The sequence below is a fragment of the Centropristis striata genome, chromosome 16, assembly GCF_030273125.1.
Source record: "Centropristis striata isolate RG_2023a ecotype Rhode Island chromosome 16, C.striata_1.0, whole genome shotgun sequence".
Taxonomy (NCBI): Eukaryota; Metazoa; Chordata; class Actinopteri; order Perciformes; family Serranidae; genus Centropristis; species Centropristis striata.
Genome location: NC_081532.1, coordinates 8,413,731 through 8,435,240, shown reverse-complemented (window position 1 = coordinate 8,435,240; position 21,510 = coordinate 8,413,731). Strand labels below are relative to the sequence as shown.

The 21,510-nt window shown below is 36.8% G+C and overlaps 1 protein-coding gene across 2 annotated transcripts in view; it reads right to left on the bottom strand.

The window, feature by feature from the left end:
* The window catches only part of smc6 (structural maintenance of chromosomes 6), a 24,443-nt gene extending 2,933 nt beyond the window's left edge, over nt 1-21,510 (bottom strand). Inside the window, exons 1-27 of one of the 2 annotated variants that reach the window (XM_059353096.1) lie at nt 21,353-21,510; nt 17,964-18,118; nt 17,763-17,874; nt 16,850-16,955; nt 16,609-16,745; nt 15,362-15,423; nt 14,868-14,948; nt 14,636-14,737; nt 13,180-13,299; nt 12,907-13,002; nt 12,565-12,711; nt 12,400-12,488; nt 11,401-11,571; nt 11,139-11,317; nt 10,430-10,631; nt 10,227-10,341; nt 9,970-10,130; nt 7,752-7,887; nt 7,501-7,581; nt 7,234-7,404; nt 6,203-6,340; nt 4,810-4,955; nt 3,809-3,934; nt 3,598-3,703; nt 2,536-2,688; nt 940-1,037; nt 31-117 (exon numbers count right to left, since the gene is read on the bottom strand). In XM_059353096.1, the coding sequence (XP_059209079.1) occupies nt 31-117; nt 940-1,037; nt 2,536-2,688; nt 3,598-3,703; nt 3,809-3,934; nt 4,810-4,955; nt 6,203-6,340; nt 7,234-7,404; nt 7,501-7,581; nt 7,752-7,887; nt 9,970-10,130; nt 10,227-10,341; nt 10,430-10,631; nt 11,139-11,317; nt 11,401-11,571; nt 12,400-12,488; nt 12,565-12,711; nt 12,907-13,002; nt 13,180-13,299; nt 14,636-14,737; nt 14,868-14,948; nt 15,362-15,423; nt 16,609-16,745; nt 16,850-16,955; nt 17,763-17,874; nt 17,964-18,104 (3,263 nt within the window). In that variant the 5' untranslated portion in view covers nt 18,105-18,118; nt 21,353-21,510. Of the gene's footprint in view, nt 1-30; nt 118-939; nt 1,038-2,535; nt 2,689-3,597; nt 3,704-3,808; nt 3,935-4,809; nt 4,956-6,202; nt 6,341-7,233; nt 7,405-7,500; nt 7,582-7,751; nt 7,888-9,969; nt 10,131-10,226; nt 10,342-10,429; nt 10,632-11,138; nt 11,318-11,400; nt 11,572-12,399; nt 12,489-12,564; nt 12,712-12,906; nt 13,003-13,179; nt 13,300-14,635; nt 14,738-14,867; nt 14,949-15,361; nt 15,424-16,608; nt 16,746-16,849; nt 16,956-17,762; nt 17,875-17,963; nt 18,119-21,352 lie in introns of those variants that run through there. The other variant, XR_009395853.1, reaches the window with a different exon arrangement.

Here is a 21,510-nt window from a genome sequence, read left to right as displayed (position 1 = left end):
ACAGTAAATGTGCACATAAATATTCCTCACGTTTCTTCATCATCCACTGTTTCTCTACGAACTCTTTCTGGATCCTGAAGCTGGTGGATTTTGATGAGTTTGGATTTGGGCAGATTGCTGAAAGACACAAAGCACCAAAATCATTTGATGAATCATCAAACATTAATGACACAGTAAATTAAGTTTTTATGAAAGCAAAGAGGGACAACAGGAAATGCCAAAGTACCTAAAGAATAAGGCAGCTGCAGCGTGGCACCGTGACTAAAATATTATTTAAAACATTTATTAAATTCATAAAATTGTATTCATGAAATTATACGATTAAATGTACTGGTAAAAGGAGCTAAAATAAATTATTATATTATATATTTTAATATAATATTTATAATTGAATGTTTTAATGATTCTAATATTTTATAAATATATTTTATTTATGCTAGAAAGACATTAACAAGTAACAAATAATAGTTCTAAAAGCCTTTTAAAAATATATTAATTTCCAAAAATCTATTAAAAACACATTAAAAAGATAAAAAAAAACTGAATTAGGAAAAGAATATATGAGTAATCAACCTAATTTTAATGCTGAATAATTGCAATTAATAAGTTCAATTTATTCTATTGTCTATAATTGATGTGGTGGCATTAATAACTTTAAATATTATAAGCAGATTTAAAATAGTTTCACATATCAAACATTTAAAAGGCTAAAAAGTATTAAGAATTTTTTTACTTTTTTCTTAACCTGAATAAATATCCTATTTTTTTATTATATAAATAATAATTTAAAAATGTATATAAAATGTATTGATCTGATGGCACACTTTAGCCTCCATACAGGAAACAAAGACGTAAAAGTGAGAGTTTTGTAAAATGTAACGGCTCAGGTTACAGAAAGGACAACATGTTAACAAAGACAAACAATAAGAAGAGCGCCACCTGGTTGCCAGGGGAGTAACGAAGATAAACTGTCGAAGGTGCTGCCGCTCTGACAGCTCCAGGAGGAGATCCAGAGAGATCCTGCGATTGTGCATATCCTGTCGTAAAAAAAGAACGTTAATCCAAGTAAGTGAAAGCCAAACTTACATTCATCTTATTATATACATGATGTGAGAGTTTCTGATATTCAGGGTTCGTACACTTTTTCAGTGGCCAAATTCAAGCACTTTTCAAGGATTTTCAAGGACCATTTTCATTTCATTTCCAGTACCTTTCAACGGTTGTAAATGTCATGTTTTAGATGAGTACTTCGATACTAAAAGGGGTAATTTCACTTAACCATACCACCAGCAATGGTATTACACTTTTAACAACTAAAAGTAGTTTGCTAATCTCATCAAACATACTGGTATGGGAATCTAGGGGCTAGGAGCGAAAGGAAGCTCACAAAAATCATCAACTGGCAGCTGGTGGAACTAAACACGACCCAAACTAGGAGGAAAGAAACACAAATACTTCAGGAGACCTCACATCTACTAGGAATCAGAAAAACTCCCTTCAGTAAGAAGATACAGGGTAGAGCAACAAGAAACATCTCAGAAACAAGAAGACGCAGCGGTCTTCATTTCAGATAATTTCAGAGGCTATAGGCTGTTCAGTTTTTTTTCCATTGAAAATGCGGTTATCTATACTGCCCTACAAAGTCTAACTGCAGTAACTACACAAGGGTTCAAACTGAGAAAAACTGCTTTAAAGTTTTTTAACTTGTTTTAACTGGCCAGCCAAATGGGTTATATGTAGATATATAGTGATATGACACTTATTTCTACATGTATTGATGATGTCATTTTTATGCCAAAAAAATCATGCTGATTTATTTGACCTTTGACCCCAAAAATGCAGTTACTGCACTCTGGTTTTGCTGTTAAAGTTTCTAATAGTAATGATACTAACAGAATGCAGTGACAACAGTGTTGTTGTCTTCTTTCAGCTTTTATATTTTGTTTTCAGTGAATAAACATTTTGAAATTGATTTTCTTATAAGTGTATTTAAAAGTGTTTTACAGCTCTATTCAACGATTTGTGTATTTTAGACTTATTATTGTAAAGTAATATTATATTTTAGTCTTTTTATCTCACTTTTTTACTTCATCACTATCTAGATCATAATTTGCCTTTCAAATAAACTTATGATTACTATTATTTTTATGTTTAAAGTGGTATATATATCCAAAGCAGACCGTGGTAAGTGCAATTACTGCTTGGTTTTGAGTTGTATTTTGTGGTTTTTATATAATAATTTATCTGAAATAAAGCAAAATTGAAATCTAAAACCTTGTCACAAGATAAAACAGACATCAAGGAGTTCATTTTTAGTTATAACTCAATTTAGACCAAAAATGTAGTTACTGCAGTTAGGCTTTGTAAGGCAGTATAGTCAGATTGCAAGAGAAATACAGTAAGAATTTCAAGCATTTACAAGCACTTAATCCAAAATCCAAGCACTTTTCAAACCTTGAAATTCAACATTAAAATTCAAGCATTTTCAAGGATTTCAAGCTCCCGTACGAACCCTGGATATTACTGTGTGCTCACCATGTAGACGTCAAACTCATCGAGGCATCTGAAGGGTGACTCTGTGATCTCCCACAGGGAGAGCATGAAGCAGACGGTGGAGAAAGAGCGTTCGCCGCCAGACAGTGACCTCATGTCACTCATGCCATCGTCCTCTCTGCCCGGAGGCTTCACCTTCACATGTGCCACAACAGGTTTTTGTGTTACTTACAATTTATAGTTTTTGTTTCTCCATTAAATTAAAACAGGTGATGCAAGTTCCAGTTTTTTGTTCAAGAGGTTTTTTTAACAAGTAAAAACAGGAAATGTTGGGAGAGGAGGGCGGATATGCAGTATGGTGCACTTCACAAGAGCTTGCTCGAAGCTCGGATCACACAGATTAAAATTCATGTTCATAGTTCACAATTTTTGAATTTTTATCTAAGTTAATAGTCCTAAAAAATGAAGTAGTTCATGTTTGTTTTGTCTGAGGTTTCTTTTGTGTTTTCAAAAAAAAAAAATGCAACTAGATGTGTTTCTTAAAATTAGTTGTTGTGACATTTGGACTTGCCTTTACAGACTCTGCAAGCACAATTTGCATTACATTTTTTTGTTGTTGTAATTGTTGGTACAAGTGTTTATTTGTTTATGAAACTCCTTCAAATATACACATAAACAGGCTTCATCAGTACAGGGAGCTGCACAAGCCTTGCTAGTGTTGGATCCAAAATCGTTTCCCGTCTATATTCATCCAATGAATGCACTCATGCACAACACAGCTGATACGTGGACTTCTACTTAGCAAGTTTCCATTACATGGTCGGCAGGATACATCGTCTTTAAAAGGTGTTTAGGTCATTAACAAATTATCTGGAGCAGATTTTGTTATAGAAAACAGTAGAATGCCTTCATTGCAAATTATATTAGTGTTTTCAACGTCTTTTTTCTTCAGTGTGATGCAATTGCGGCCGTGTATTACCATTAAATATCTCATAACTTCTGTTTCTATTAACAAACAAAAACATACAATATCAATAAAGGCAGCACAGGAAGAAACTTCTAACTAATTAATATTTTTAAAAAACCCAGATAAAATAGACTTACTGAGATTGAGAGCGTCTCATTGTTGTGATCAAAAATCATGGAGCCACAGCAGTTCAACTTTATCAGAAAGTTATTGAAGTACAACTTGCACCTGACAGAGAGGGACCTTTAGGAAGAAGAAGATGAAAGAATCAGACTTTCCACTGCCAGTCAATCGCATCATCATGTTTTCCAGATCTTTCCCCCCCAAACATAGTAGAGTGTTATTTACCTACGCAATATTTTGTATCTGTTCTGCCTGTCAGACATGATGTGATCGAGTCGATCAGTGAACCTCCGCAGATCTCTCACTTGGTTGGTTTTCTCTCTGTAGAGAGCGAGGGCCTCAGCGTACTCCCTAATGAGGACAGAAAATGACATAGCCTAAATTTTTCTGATTCCGGCCTTCATATGTAAAATTAGGCCAGAAGATGATTTAGTGATGGCCAACGGGCAAATCGGATTTAAGTAGGAAAAACTGTCAGTGGCAAAGGAAATCTCTGACAGACAGAATGAAGCTAGAAGTCCCCTCTCACTCTTCTTCCAACTAAAGAAAAGTAAAAAGTCTTACTACAAACAGTAGAGAATCTAAGATAGTTGGTTAGCTTAGCCAGTCTGCAAAGACCACATGCTGCAGTCATGAGTGGAGAAATAATAACATCAGGTAGTATTCAGATCCTTCACCAACAGAGACAGTTTGGAATTTTTTAAGCTCTTGTGCTCTCTTCAAACCACCAGACTCCATTGACAAAAACAGTAATTTTGCTAATTTTGTTGGGTAGTTTAATCAATAATATACAGTCATGGAAAAATGATTAGACCACCATTGTTTTCCTCTTGCTTTCTTGTTCATTTTCATGCCTGGTACAACTAAATGTACATTTGTTTGGACAAATATAATGATAACAACAAAAATAGCTGATAAGAGTTTAAGAGCTGATCTCTAGCCATTTTCCATGGTTTTCTTGATAATGATTCTGGATATTATCAAGAAAACCATGGAAAATGTCTAGAGATCAGCTCTTACATTAAACTCTTATCAGCTATTTTTGTTGTTATCATTATATTTGTCCAAACCAATGTACCTTTAGTTGTACCAGGAAAATGGACAAGAAATTGAAGACAAATTTGTATAGCATGGAATGGAATTTTGTCCCTGGAAAAAAATCTTTTGTACTCACTAAATCTACAATCATTTTATGTTCACTGTGAAGTAACATTGTGATTTCTCACCTGACCACCTTGTCATGATCGCCATTGGTGCTCTCCAACACCTTGATTTTCTTCTTCAGCCGAGTGATTTCTGTGTCGATGCTCTTGGTGGTGCCGGTCACCTGCTGCCGATCGGGACTGATCTCCGTGGCTTTGGCCACATATTCCTGTCGTCACATGTGAAGTGTCTGAATGACTCTGGAGGCAGTAAATCCTCTCTTTGGTTGAATTTACTTACTGCTTAGTGTAGCGACAGACTGGGCTTAAAGGGGACATATTATGCTAATTTTCATGTTCATACTTGTATTTTGGGTCATTTCAGTCGGGGGAATGACTGTAGCAGAGTATGGCAGCACTTTCAACTAATTCAAAATCACAAATAAAAGCATCTAAACCTAAAAACATCAATTGAACGTTTTCCAGTGGGAACATGATGTTTTTTTCTACGTTAGCATGTAGCTACAAGTAGCAGTGTATGAAAAAAAAAGCAATGCATCCAATTCAGAACTAACGTAGATTTTTACACTAATCAATAAAGTTTATCAGTTTAAACATTAAATATATTGTCTTTATACAATTGAATATAGGGCTGGGCGATATATCAAAATAAAAAAAAATATTGATATATTTTTAAATGTGATATGGAATTAGACCATAACGCATATCGATATAGTTAAAAAAATGTTTCTTTATCTATTTATAAATGCTGCCCTTACTAGAGTTTGTCATATCTAGTTATTTTGTAATGTTCGATATTTTTTTTAAAGCTACTCCTGTTGCTATACAGTATTTATGTTCACTTAAATAAACGGTTTCAATAAAACTACTTGTGACATGTCATATTTGACTTTGACTCAAAATTTGCTCTCACTTTGCAATAAAAATATCGGGATACATATTGTATATCGATATTCAGCCTAAATATATCGGGATATGACTTTTGGTCCATATCGCCCAGCCCTAATTGAATACATCAAAAAGGATGTAGCACATTATCACACTTTTTACGTTTAGATTAATAATTATTTTCGTTTGAGATAGTGTCCCAACTTTAATGGTATCAGAGTTGTAAACACTGCAGTATCGCTCCTGGAGCAAAAGACCGTATATGGAAATCTGTCACAAGCTGATGTCAGCATGAGTCGAGAAAAGACTGTTGGACGGTTTGAAACCTGAGCTTTCTGCTACAAGTGATTATTTTTACATACGTTTAGCACATTATTTGGAACCTTTGGCATGTTTACTATGAAAACCCAACATTGTAGCATTATATAGGACAGAAAATAGGGAAAAGCATAATATGTCCCCTTTAATCTAGAACATAGAGTAACTAGAAGAGCCTCCAATATGTGCATGATTTAAATAAAACAGCTCAATGCGATCGGTTCAACAAACTGAGTGCAGCTCTTATTACCTGTAACTCTTCTTCTCTTTGGACGAGGCCACTCCTCATAGTTTGGATGTTTTCAGCATGAGCCTTCAGTTTGTTTTCTAACATCTTAAGGTTACGTTCATGTTTGGCGCCCTCAGTCTCCAGCTTCAGCTGCTCGTCCTTTGAGGCAACAAACAGCAACAATCAATTTCACCATCACAACACACACGCATCCACAAGAATGATAACATCAAGGAAAAATTAGATTTCTGCAATTTTCTTGCCTCTACTGGACTATGGTGATCTGCTTTTTATGGATACAATAAATCAGAGCCTTAAGAAGTTGGACTGTGTTTATTATTGTTCTCTGCGTTTCATTACTGGCTTGGGAAATCATCATCATCAATCATCAAAACATCATTGTACTTTGTATGCCACGGTCCAAATGCCATCTCTGTATGTTCGCAGGCTCTCTCATTGGTTAGCTTTTATCTATAAATCTATTCTTGGGCTGCTTCCCTCATACCTGTGTGCATACATTTATCGAAACCAAACTCAACATGGTCTACGCTCTCAAAATATTGCACAGATGCTGGTGCCAAGGGTGGAAACGGAGTTAGGTAAGAAAGCTTTTAGTTACGCCACACCCTTTATCATGGAACAATCTGCAAAAGGCCTTGAAAATGTCTGACCAGATCACAATTGGTGAACTTAAATCAATTCTAAAGGACAAAGAAATCGTTTCCCTTGGTCAGTGTGACTGCTACTTATAAGTCGGCTACTGAGGCTCCTTCAGTGTTGTTGTGATGGCTGTATTTGTATTTAATTGTTTATGATAACTGTGTTTAAATGTTCACTTGTCTCTTTTTATGCTGCTTTTATGGCCAGGTCTCTCTTGGAAAAGAGATTTTTTTTAATCTCAATGAGACATTTACCTGTTTAAATAAAGGATATATAATATGGTTGTCAAATAAAAAGCCTGTAAAATTCACGTCTGAAATCAGAAGTAACTAGCTTGCATTTTTGATCTCTCAAATAATTTATAGCCTCCAAACAAGAACACTGTACTGCACCTTTAACGGCTCCGTGTCTTCAGAAAGCTGATCAATCTGTTCCCTAACAGAAGAGTACTTGGCCTCTATGTCATCTACTGTTTTCTGATGCTTGTCGAGCTCCGCCTTTGCCTCGTGAACAGTCTGCTTTTCTGCCTCAATCTTCTGTCGGTTCTCTTCGGCAACTTCTTCCTGCAAGATGCATGTAAAGACACTTGATTCACATAATCTGTTGTTAGACTTAAGTCTGTTTTGAAAAATGGGAACAAAAAACAACAAAATGTTCACCAAGGAGCTGATGTCATGGATCTGCTCCTCGCCAGCCGTCTCCAGCTCACTTATTGTTGCTTTGACTTGATTCACAGAAGCCTGCATCAAAAAACATAAACAAATCCTTAATTCTTCCCAGTTTAACCATCAGAAAATCAAGATTAATCACACACAACACCAGCACAAAAAGAAGCAGAGAGAAAGCAACAACAGGAGGGAGACAAATGAAAATACAAAATGTGTGAAGAGAAGAATGACGCTTCACTGACCTGAGTCTTCTTCAGGGTCGCGATGGTGTTGTTCAGCTGGCTCTCCATTCTCTCAATGTCCTCGTTCACAGAGGTCACGTGGAGCTGAAATCTGGACAGCTGAGCCTGGAGATTCTCCAGGTCTGACTCCAGCATACTGTGACAGGAAGCATCGATTTTATCTCAAATCACAACAACACAGTCACAAATTTACCACATTTGTCACAATACACTTCTTTTGAAAACTCATGAACCCTACAATCCCTTCTAGACAGCCAAGCAGAACAGTATGAAAGGAGTAGAGAAGAGAGTATTTCACTTAGGCTGCAAGCAAATAATGTTTTTTTGCTGTGGAAGGTTCCTAACCCAGTGAAATGACCTGGAAGTATCGAAGTGGCAGCCATGACAAGAGCTGTTTAAATTCTCTGAATTCTAAGGAAAGGTCCTTTAATGTTTCCTTTCTTTTCTCCTTCAGCATAGGAGACACTGGAGCATGCTTTATGAAAGGAAAGGAGATAATGCCGTCCCACAATTCTTTTCAGCAGTAACATTTGAATCGTTACATAATTCGGCTGTTCCACATGACTGACACGTTATGCCTACCTTGAATAGAAATAATACATACAATCGTACTAATTAGGATTCAGGTCAAGAAATAGGAGTGGGCAGGAGTTGGAATTACATGAATTGGATATGACTGGAAAGCTGAGATTCTTGTGGATTAATTTAGCCCACTTTTATTTATGTGTGATGAGGTAAATCCCTATGGTAGCCATTTCAAGCATTACATTTTGCATTGCGAGCAAATTTTGAAACTCTACCTCCCTGTATAAAACGACGTGCTGTGACCTTTCATAGAGCCTGTTCATGCCGGGACATTTACGGCTCTGTAACGTCTCACCTCCACTATGAACGCGCCCGAAGCTGGATGCCGGGATCAAATGATCCCATCAACTTTCTGCCTCCAGAGGTATTCACAGAGGCAGAAATTTGGTGGGACTGTTGGAAGCGGGACAACTATGAACGAGCCATCAAGGGGAAAGCGGGATATTTGGCGTCACACGTGACATCTAACACACTCCTCCCACTTGGTCGAACGGTCACCGAATCACTGCTCACTGCAGCTGTGCTGATAGTAAACAAACCGGCATGCTAACTGTACACGTGGTGTCCGGTGCTTGTTGTAAACAAACAGAGGTCGCTAAGTGAACACATTCTGCTGCAGCACATATTGTACTGCTACAGAGCTAACTGTGTAGCCTATAAGCACTGTGCTACCGTGCAGCACTGCTGCTGCTCTGTCGTACGTCACTATCGTCCACTCCCACTATCGTCCACTCCCACTATCGTCCATTCCCACTACCGTCCACTCCCACTATCATCTCCTCCCACCTCCTTCCGCGACGCCGTACTGCACTATGAAAGGGTAGAATATCACGCCTTCGCGGGATCACTATGAACGCCCTAAGGGGAAAAGCCAGCACAGATCTTTCCTGTAATATAATGAATAAACCCTTTATTGTCATTGCACAGAGTAACAAGTACAGCACAACGAAATTGGCCATCATCCTATCCAAACGTATACAACACACACAAACAATCAATATGACGAAGGTAAACAGGACAGGACGACAGGGTGAGAAGAGAGAGAAATACAGCACACGCGAGGAGAGGAAAGGAGGAAAAAAGCATGAAAAAAACCTCAGCACATCAGCATAATAATACATTTTCACAACAACATGAACAGGCTTTTGACATGCCACATGGGAAGGGACATTTGCGGGACGGCACTATGAAAGGGGCCTAATGAAACTTTACAAACACAAACTAGAAACCTTGAGCATTCAGAGAATGTATGGCTCCTCTAGGTATCTGGAGCAATTGCCAAAACAGAAGTGCTCATCATCCAATTGCTTCCTCAAGGTCTTGGTGTCTTAATATCGTGTTCCAGAGGGATTTTGCACCATTTATTTATTTTTAACCAAATGTCTTAACTTCAAAAAATGGTAAAGGCTTGCAATTTGTGTAAATGGCAGCAACCCAAAAAATGCTACAGTAATTTATGAGACATACCTGAGCATGGAAAATGCCTCCATATAAACATATCATAATTTTCTAAACTGTTATTAATTAACTCAAATTATTAGAATGTTTGTTTAGTACAGATTTATAACTAGAACAACTTGACACACAGTGCTGACCTGCATCTCAAATTAATTTTGAAATATATCTTAGTTACCTTATTTCAGTCTCGAGGTCCGCGCCCAGATATTTGGCCATGCTGAAGTCGGAGGTGTAATACCGGTTTGGATACACCTGGTCTCCCTCAGCAGTGAACGCTTCACGGCAGTTTTTAGGAGGCCGGCCTTGCTGCATGACCCTCCTCGCTTTATCTTTTTCCTTTGATATAAAAACAGGTCAGATACTTCATTAATCCCAAAACAGTTCTGTGTAATAAACAGCATCAACATACAGTACATTAAAAGACAAACTAACTTTGATTATGAGAATTGATTCTATTCCCCTCATGTCAATCAGGGAGTTAATGATGACCGGGCTTTTTGCTGAGATTATGTCCAGCACAGACGGGTATTCTGGATGGTGTGCTTTCCTAAAAAAAAAAGCAAAGAAAGATAACAAAATATCGCATTAAAATGTGTCAGAAAAAAAGTCAACAAATGTGAAATGCTGCTGCTGACCGTCCATGAATGTTGTAAAGTTTCTCAGAGAACGGGCTGACGATGATCTGCGGCCTGTTGCCCTTTGGGTAATATCGACACATCAGCTCCTGGAGGACCGCCTCATCCTTGTAGTTGTCACAACAGAAAGCCTTCACGAAGCTCCGCAGGCAGCACTCCACGGCCACCGCCAACATGGGATCCTTCAAACTGATGCACGCCCCTGAGAGCGAACACAGACTCTCAAATACAATATGTGGAATTTATCTTCACTGCAAGTAAACCAAATTACCTACAGTTATGGAAAAAATTATTAGACCTGATATCTGATAGCTAGCTGATATCTAGCCATTTTCCATGTTTTCTTGATAATCATAATTATCGAGAAAACCATGGAAAATGTCTGGACATCAGCCCCTAAATTAAACTCTTATGAGCTAATTTTGTTGATATCGTTATATTTTCCCAAACAAATGTACCTTGAGTTGTACCAGGTATTAAAATGAACAAGAAATTGAAGAAAACAAGGGTGGTCTAATATTTTTTTCCATGACTGTATGTGGAATTTATCTTCACTGCAAGTAAACCAAATTATCTATAAAGAGTTTTTTTTAAAACGATAGTGGATCCTTTAATGTCATCTTTTATCTTTTTCACTCAGTTAAAGCACCGAATGCCAAAACTACTTTTTTTTACAAACTACTTTTTCAGGATTTACTAAAAAATTCACCTATTGGACCAACAGGTCTCTTGAGAAAGCGTCCTGTGGTGTGCGCCTCAGCAATAGCTCCCAGCAGGTCGGGCACGTGATCTCCAAACCGCTTCAGTTTGTTGGATCGACTGGCGAGGACCTGATTCTTCCTCCTCAGTTTGGACTGGTACAAAGAGTGGATGTTTTTTTCCTCCAATCTAGTCAGAAACAACAGAGCTGCAGATAAACTGGACTCATACCACAGCACATCGATATAAAAGCAAATATAGTTTCTTTATACCTCAGCTTGTCCCGTTCTTCCTTTCCTTTGAAAAGTGCTTGATGTTTGTTTTTGATCTCTTCGTTCAGCTGCGAGCAGTTATTCTCGAGCTCTGCAAGCTGCTCTTTAAGACTTGATATTTTCTCCTGATTTTTTGTAAATTCTGTCTCTTCCTCATTGCTCAGGGTAACGCTGAAAACAAAGAGAGAAAGAATAACATCTCAACTGAACGTATGCATTTGTATGAAGCATAGAACTAGAATAGGATAGAAGGGACATTGCTGGCTGTGATTTGACTGGTCCAAAGCAAAGCGGCAATTGGTGTCAGCAGATTCGGACACAACCATGAAAATAGAGCTCGAATAGGCTGCAGAGGATGTTACGGAGAAAAATAAGAAAAGAAAAAGGAGAGAGTGACTGAGCAAGAGGCTGCTGGGCAAAAGTAAATCTCAGACTAACTTTAAGAGCTTCGTGAGATAAAAAAGCTGCAGGCAGTTCTTCATGCTGTTGGACTTGTAAGTAATATTAGCTGGCTTGCTATGTCTTGTGTTGCTGCACTTGCTTGCTGTGTGGCTCTACGCAATGATTTTTTTGTGACTACTTATGATAAAAAGTTGACACCTTTGCTTACAGCTGTTCATATTTACTGCAGTATTATAAAAGTGAATTGCACGCTGAAAATATAAGTGTGGTCAAATGCAAAATATTCCAATTCTATATAATGTTGTTTCACCAACAGAAATTTGCAGCAATTAAATCCATCAATCCTCAATTCGTCTCTAGCCAGATGGTAACAGAGATGTGGCACAAAAGCAACTCCACAAAAGACGCCTCTCCATACTTTTTACGCTCTACTGCTTCTGCAAAACCTCACCTCAACGTGCTCGACAATCGACGCAAATTCGCTTATAAGGAAGTATGCTGCTGCTCTGACCATGCTGTGCTGATTTATGTCCCTTCTATCCATAAATCTCATGATATGACATAATGGTAAAGATTTTAATATTTCTACCCCCCTACCTTATTTTTGCCTTGTTAATTTTCTCCTGAAGAAGGTTTTGCTCCCGCTCTGACTGTTTGAGTTTGTTCAGAGCCCGGAAATAAACCAGCTGTGGAAAAAGATGTCACTTTAGCAAAAACAACTGATTCACACTTGACATAGTTATCACATTTCACAATCAGTACCTCCTGTTCCTTGTGAGCTTTGCTGATGACCTTCATTTGCTCCTTCAACTTCAGACTGTCCTCTGATAGAGACTCTTGTTCCTTCCTCAGACCGTCAACTCTGCTTTTAACGCACTGAAACTTCTTTTCTACTTGTGTGACCTTCGTCTGAGTGAGAGATCAGAAAAAAAGAGCGAGTGCACCTTTAGAGACAAACCTCTAAAAACCAATGACATGCAAGCTTTTGTGTAGTGGAAGACATTTCCTGCACGCATATAAGTGAAGACAGAAGGTTTATATGGTGGTAAAGGTTTGAAGAAGAGTTTTATAAATAGACATATATAATCAACAGAATATAAACACCTGAACAAGCTGAAAGTTTTCCAGATGTTTGAAATTATTCTTTTCTTGTTCAATGTCTTCCTTCAACTGCTGTACAGACTGCTCCATGTCTCTGACCTGAAAATTATGTAACAAAGAAAATATAGTCAAATATAGTCAAAATATTCTTTCATTAAGGTTTTTTTCATATTTTTTCCACACTCTTCAGAATGTATTACAAAAAGCAGATTAAATATTAAATAGCATATTAAATGTATGATTTTTAATCTGTTTTACGCAGTTCTGAACTCTTACCAAACACCAGGCCATTGTTTTCTTCAGATTCTCCAAAACCTCCTTCATCTCACTGAAGGACGCCAACTTTTCATACCGCTCTTTCTTCTGCATAAATCTTTGCTTCAGGTCCTTGAGACACTAGACACAAAAAAATGTGCAAGATCTTTAAATTATTAGATTTTCTTTGGGCAAAAGTTTATACTGTACATGTTAAATTATTCATAGAGAAACATATCAGCAGGCAGGCAAACAAGCAAACTGTATTACAGAACATGTTTCAAAACAAAGGATACTTTTTGAGAATCTTTATGAGAAGAAGAACAAAAAGGATTGAGTGTACAACCAACTAAATAAATAGCTTAACCCTAAGAAAACGGATTTTGAGATTATTTGTAAACATGTGCACTGACATGGTATCAGTTTCCAGTGAACAGCAAATGGAGTTCTTAAACTTAAAAAGGAAACTTTAAGATGGACCTTTTCCCACATGTTTTAAGTTTTAAAGTTTAATTGGTGTAGTTTTAAACGAGAGCTACTGAGAGGAATAATCTCGTTCAGAAATCTTGCCAGAGGTCCCCAGAGTGGGTTCCTGTGGGTGCTGTAAACTCTTCCCCACAAAAGAAGAATACCTATACATGATTCCTATATTCTTCTTCTTTAGCCAGACTTGGTTAGACACAGTAGCAAACAGATCAGATCAAGCAGAAGGGTTCTTCCCTCCCATTGTGAGAGACTTAAAATAACAATCTTCAGTCAGTCAGTGGCAAAAGCAAAGACTTTAGTGGATGTACATTGACTCAGTTGCTCCAAGTGATTACATTGCAGCCTGTTTTACGGCTGCAGGCTGCAGTGCTCTTTCTAAACACTGGACCAGTTTCAGTTATGTCACCGGCATTCATCACTTAGACACAGAAACATGGATACATTTTATCGAGGTTGTGAAACCTACGTTTCCCTACAAGCATCCACAGTGTTTGACTAAAGATAAATGCCGTACGTCAGGTTAATATTAAAAAATGTTTTCCAAATCTCATTCAAATGTCTTAAAGGGGCTGTTCAGGACATTCAGAACATTAATATGGCAGTAAAAAATTGTGTGTTTTAATCACAGCTTCTCTGTTCTTTGTTGACGACAAATGGCAACTAATAGTCGTTGTAGCCGTCTGGCTGCACCTGCATGTTGGTGCATATGAGTCCTTGTATGTGTCCCACTTGCCACCATGCTGTACTGCTCTTTTATGGGGGTTATTGCTGATAATGCCTTCCAGAGCCATGTCATTGTTGCAAAAACATAACGGCCACCCACCAGTTCCTCCTCAGTTTACTCTGTCCCCACTGTTTCCGTTTTGAGAACTGTTTGCAGGGGCATTAGCACAGTTAGCATAGCCACCGGCTCAGCCACTGCCATGTACATCAAGAATATATATCAGTAAATCAGTGAAAAACATGATGTGATAAATCATAAATACAGTACCTCCTCTTGTCTCTCAACCTGCTGTCGTGTGACTGTTTTAGTGTGTTTGATGTGGATGTAATCTCTCTTCATCTGTTCCAGCAGAGTTGCTTTCATGAAGAACTACAAAAGCAGAAAAGAGGCCAGAAAGATTAATTTAAACATGAGGAAATATAAATATTATATTAGCCACTCTCAATACATACTAATATTTAGAATGAAACTCATAAACGACATGGCACACGTGTTGTACCTTATACTTGTCCGATTCACTTTTAGAATGCAGGAACTGTTTACTCATCTCTTGGCTGAGAATGGACACCGGGTTATCCAGCTGGAATACATAAAACAAATGTTCTGCTGAGGCTTTCAAGTAAAATTATTTTTTGCAGTTATTACATTTAAAAATCAGAGATCAGAGAAACTCTTTCATTTTAATCTGCACATACTGTACATATTTGTTATATTGTTATTGGGATTTTATTCTCTTCCATATTTACTGCAATACTTCCTTTCATTTTTAGTTTAATTTCCCCATACTATTTTTATTTTAAAAACTTGTTTATATGTAAAAACAACTCGGGAACAAACTGGAATTCTTACAAGGACCTTGCTTTGGTATTTTGGTGCATAATGGTCACAATAAAAACAAAGTTAGAGAAAATAAATGTTCAATATAAGGTAGAACTTTCCGGTTAAAAAAGGAAGTGAAAAAATATGCTTTGAAATGATAAGCAGTGTTGTTACCTGGATGTTAAAGTGGTCCAAAATGGTGGCCAGCTCCTCCTTCTTGTTTGAGATAAGTTGTCCTAAAATACAAGACAATTAAATAGTTTAAACTTGTTGTCACGAGAGACACTCATTGATTACAACTGTATAGCAGCAACAATTTATCAATTAATCGATTGAAAGAACAACCATTTTTAGCATTTAAAAAAGGTATAACATTTTTTCACATTAAAATGTCTTATTATATTTACATAATCCCAAATATTATTTTCAAACCAAGAAAACCTGTTAATTTAAGGGAACAGGGCATGTGTAAATTTGGTCGCCTGTCATATCTCTTTTTTGCATGCATCAGTGTTGTGGTTGTTTGTCATAAATTTACTTTTCATCCAGTTTTAAGCCACATTTTTGCAATACACCATTTAGATTATGGTTGTTTTTAATTAAACATTTTAACCGGTTGAAGGATTTTAGTCCTCAGACATATGGATTTTAAGTTATCAGAGAAACAAGCTGAGCAAATGTTAGCAGCAGCTCTGCTTGCAGCCCCTTGGTTTTAATCACCTGGTCAGTTTGTTTTGGAGAGGAGGAGATAACTGTGGATAACTCCCATGATCTCAAACTGCTTCATGATGCCAATAAACTCATTCTTTTGTTATTGCTTTGATTAAGAAGCCCCTTGCACTAGAAAATCACACATTGTGCATTTAATCAATTTAGTAATATTTCAATTAAAATGCCATAAATGTTCTCTGGTTTCCCACTTCTTAAATGTGAGGGTTTCATGTCTTTCTTAGTCATTTTACACCAGTAAACTAAATCTCAGTTTGTTCATCACATACAACAAGCAATTTAAATACATCACCTATTTTTTCTGACATTTTATAGAAAAAAACATCAAGAATATAATCTTGGTTAGTTGCAGTCCTACACGTTAAACACGGGATTAAAGCTTCTAACTGGCACACTTGCAGTCCAAGTTCATTTTACTGACAAAATAACTCAGTGACATTTACAACTAGTGAAAAGCATCAGTCAGTCAGGCGTGAATGTAAATATGTCTCACATTTACATTCACACTTGGACGGATGGTACTAACCAGCGAAACAGTGCCATGCATATAAAATGCACACATGGGAATTTATAGAGGAAAATTCCTGAGCAAGAATGTATACAGCATGGAGGGATGAAGGTCTGACTGAAGTGCTTGGTCACGTGACATTTATGGAAGGTTTAATAAGACAAGGACATCATCTGTAAATCACCTGATTTGCTCTTCAGTTTGCAGGTTCGACTCCCATCAGTGAAGATCCGATGCTCGATAAAGATGGAGTCACCGTAGGCGTCTCTTTTATAAGCATCTGGTCCTCTGTTTTTTAACCTTATTGTTATAGCTGCAGAACTGGAGAGCAGACTACACTGTAATGGTATTCTACCATCACCACTAAAGGAAAATACAGAGCATAATAAGGATACTGAGGTATAACATTATATACTCTGACTTACCTTTCACTGGTCTTCACAAAATCCTTCAGAGACGCTCCTCTGTTTGTGACAGTGGCTTTTCCACCGAGGCCGACCATCAAAGCAGTCAGGATTGCACTTTTTCCACCTGAGAATTAAATTGGAAAACAACAAAGACAAGGGATTTAATTGCTGCATGGAAATCAAATCACAGCTGCTACATGTCTACTGCTCATGGGCAGAAGAATGCAAATAAATGCCAATCTCCAGACCACATAATCCATATGGGAAGGTTGTCTTTTAATAAACAAATTACAAAAACAAAATACAGGTAAATGTTTTCTTTCCCTCAATGTTAAGCTGAGATATGTCCAGAAAACACTCACGAAAAACTTTTTATCATCTCTTCCTCTTCAACATCTCAAATCTAAAAAAATCTGCTGTCATCTATCTGCCATCTATCCATCCATCATCTGACTATATACCTATCCATCCATCATCTGACTATATACCTATCCATCCATCCATCTATCCGTCCATCTACCAACCATCAATCTAATTAACTAACTAACTAACAAACTATCCATCTATCCATCCATCGACCAACCATCCATCCATCATCCATCCATCCATCGAACTATCAATCCATCCATCTATCATCTACCAGCCATCCATCCATCTAACTATCAATCCATCCATCCATCCATCCATTAATCCATCTAACTATCAATCCATCCATTCATCCATCCAACTAACTATCAATCCATCCATTCATCCATCCAACTAACTATCAATCCATCCATCCATCCATCCATCTAACTATCAATCCATCCATCCATCCATTATCTATATATCTAGTAAGTAAAAATGAAATACAGTCCTGTTTGTCTATCAAAACACACAAAGAGAGAGAGAGACAACAGCAGATCACAACATTTAGAAATCTGGTTCTTACTTCCATTGTTGCCAACAATGAAATTCACGTTGGGCCCAAACTGGAACGGACCGAGCAAATGGTGACACATGAAATTCTTCAGTGTGATGCACTCAATGAGGCCGATATCTCCCTGGAAATACACATAAAACACAATATTCAGCCATGAATGAGGAGGTGAGGAGTTATAGATTAATAATCTGTGTTTTGTGGAGGACTCACTGTGGTGGAGGGTGTGAAGCTGCTGGAGGAGGGTCTCTGGTGGTTTGTTTCATCTGGTGCACCTTCGATACTCACAGCTGTCAGTTTGCGGCTCTTGACAGCTGTCGCATCACTGATCACTTTGCCTTTTCTCTTACTCATTTTGAAACTTGTCACTGCAAATACAAATAACAGGAAGACACTAATAAGACAAGGACTCTGCAGGCCACATTATCATCTTAAACCAGGTTTCACTTTGGCAATATGCAGGTTTTGTACAATTTATTTTTCAGTCCGAAGCAGTGTAAATTAGTACATTAATTTAAATACACATTTGAGGCACTTGAACTTTAATTCAGTATTTACATGTTATGCTACTCTACATTTAAGAAAAATAAATGTAGTGAAGTAAAATGTACAATATTCTGACAGCTGTAGCTATAAATTAAACAAATATTTACATATACAGTACAGGCCAAAAGTTTGGACACACCTTCTCATTCAATGCGTTTTCTTTATTTTCATGACTATTTACATTGTAGATTCTCACTGAAGGCATCAAAACTATGAATGAACACATATGGAATTATGTACTTAACAAAAAAAGTGTGAAATAACTGAAAACTTGTCTTGTATTTTAGATTCCTCAAAGTAGCCACCCTTTGCTTACTAGAATATAAGAAATGTTTTCAGTTATTTCACACTTTTTTGTTAAGTACATAATTCCACATGTGTTCATTTAGTTTTGATGAATTTACAATGTCAATAGTCATGAAAATAAAGGAAACGCATTGAATGAGAAGGTGAGTCCAAACTTTTGGCCTGTACTGTAGGCTAAAACGCCAGTGCTTCCAAAGCCTTGAGGTGAGCCTAACCGTACTCATGGCAGGATTTGCCAGCACAGAAATGATGCTATTTGGTGACAGAGAAAGTCTACACATGAAGCTGAACATGAGGTTCCTGAGTACAGCAGGATGTGGACACACCAACACTCACAAACATTTGGCTAGCACTGTTCCCTCTTGGCACATTAAGCAGCATCCTCAAGCCATCATTATATGCCACCTTGAGTCTCTGGATACTGCTACTTTCGTAGTGCCGCCACAAGTGAGCAGCATACATTGGGGTTCAGAAAGTTTTAAAAAGAGTGATCTTCACATACAATGAGCACATACAGAATTTCCGTTTCAACATGTTGGCCTGTGCATACATCATACGGCATTGTCTTTGAATGTCCCTATCATCAGACAGGTCATCAGTCAAATGATGTCCTAAGTATTTGACCTCTTCACACGTTTTAAGGACAGTGCCTGAGAGAGAGAAGACAGGAAATGACAATTTATTGTCTTCCTTGCTTCTGACTATCATAATATTGTTCTTTTTACCATTGTATTTAATATCAAAGTCAGAGCCATATTGCGAACATACTCTGAGTAACTGCTGGAGGCCAGCACTATATGGACACACAGAATAACAAGATCATCCGCATACATCAGATGGTTTACAATGGTGTCACTAACCATACATCCTGTTCTGCAGCTGTTTAGCTGGTTGGATAGCTCGTCCATGTAAATATTAAAAAGGAAGAGAAATAGAATGCTCCCCTGCATAACTCCATTGCATACTTATATAAACACTTACACATATACATTTATATACATTTACATATATACACACACACATATATATATACATATATATATATACACACACACATATGCATATATATATATATATACACATACACATATATATACATATATATACACACACATGCATATATATACATACACACATATACATATATACACACACACACACACACACACACACACACATATACATATATATATATATACACACATATACATATATATACACACACACACACACATATACATATATATATACACACACATATATATACACACATATACACACACATATATATATATATATACACAAACATATATACACACACACACACACATATATATACACATATACACACACACATACATATATATATATATATACACACACACACACACACACATATATATATGTATATATATATACACACACACACACATATATATATATATATATCTTTACAATGGAGCAGGGAAAATAAATAATTTGTAATTCAATACAAATGGCAATAAAATGTAAAAAATTATAAAAAGCCAATATGGTAAAAAAAAAAAAAAAAGTTTAAAATGAAATAGGAAAATAAACAAGAATAGATGGAAGTAAATTAGGATAAACTGATCATTTAAACTTAGCTAACGATAACACTTAAGTAAGCTTTATATTGTTCTGCATGCTATTCCAAATTGGCAGGTGCACAAAATTTAAAAAACAAACTAATAAATAAATAAAACAATAATAGCTACCCAGCAGTATGTAAAATACCTTAAACCATTTATTATCCAGTGATAAAATATTATTCTGAAATTAGCCATATTGCATACTGTGAGTACTATAATTTGTACTTTAAGTATATATTTGATGCTAAAACTATATCTTTACTCTCTTTATTTTGCAAGATTTTGTCTAAAACTTGAAGCAACAAAAAGTAAGCCAAGTTTTGGAGTGCTATACAAAATATCACGGTGCCAATAGATTCCTAAAATATTCTCGTTTCATATGATATCATCTCTGTAGCCTTAAAACTGTGTCCACTAAGTAAGATTTTGAATGCAGAACGTTTACTTACAAGAGAGTATTTTTACACTGTATTATTGCTTTTTGTTTAGTTTTTTTGTTTGTTTGTTTGTTTGTTTGTTTTACTAATTTGGTGTTATCAGCCATGATATAACGTTATATCACTCAATAGCCTCAACTCGTCATTCGGGTTCCCTCTTTATTGAAACTTCTGAAGCTATTTTTAGAAGTTTAAAAAACGTTACACCAAACTTCCTGCAAAGTCACATTTGGAAAAACTGAATAGCCTCAGTATTGTACAAAAACTGGTTTCAAAGAGTTTGAACGTGGAGGGAAAAAATAAAGACTTCAAGCCAGGAAGCAACGAGCTGAAACCAACAGTCTCTACAGCAACAGGTGTTGTTATGTAATATGCAAACAAACATTTATTGCACATTTGTTGTTTCCAGATGTTTTCTAACTGTTTCATACTGAAATTAAGCCTTGTTAGACCCAGGTTAGACCCTAATACACCCATCTCAAACTGTTTTGTACGTGGCTATAGACATGATATGATCAAGTCGTCAGTTAAAGTCATTTGTATATGCTGTGTTTTCCCACAACTCAGCAGCATGACGACGTTTTTACAAAAGTACAGCCACAAGACAGCCACAGGTGGATTTAAAACATTCAAAACGTATGGTAAACTTTAGCTTTTTTGGTTCACAAACAATAACGACAAGCTTGTTATAAACTTCGCCTACCATTGTGCGATTTTGTGCAGCCTGCAAAGATAACATGGTGAGACAGCACAGCTCTTTTTTTAGACTTCCTGGTCGGCCGAGGAGGAGTGCTGCAGGCTGTGCTGCAGAAGTTCACAGTTGTGGCTGTCGCTTCAGACGCGGAACCGAAAGCGTGCCAC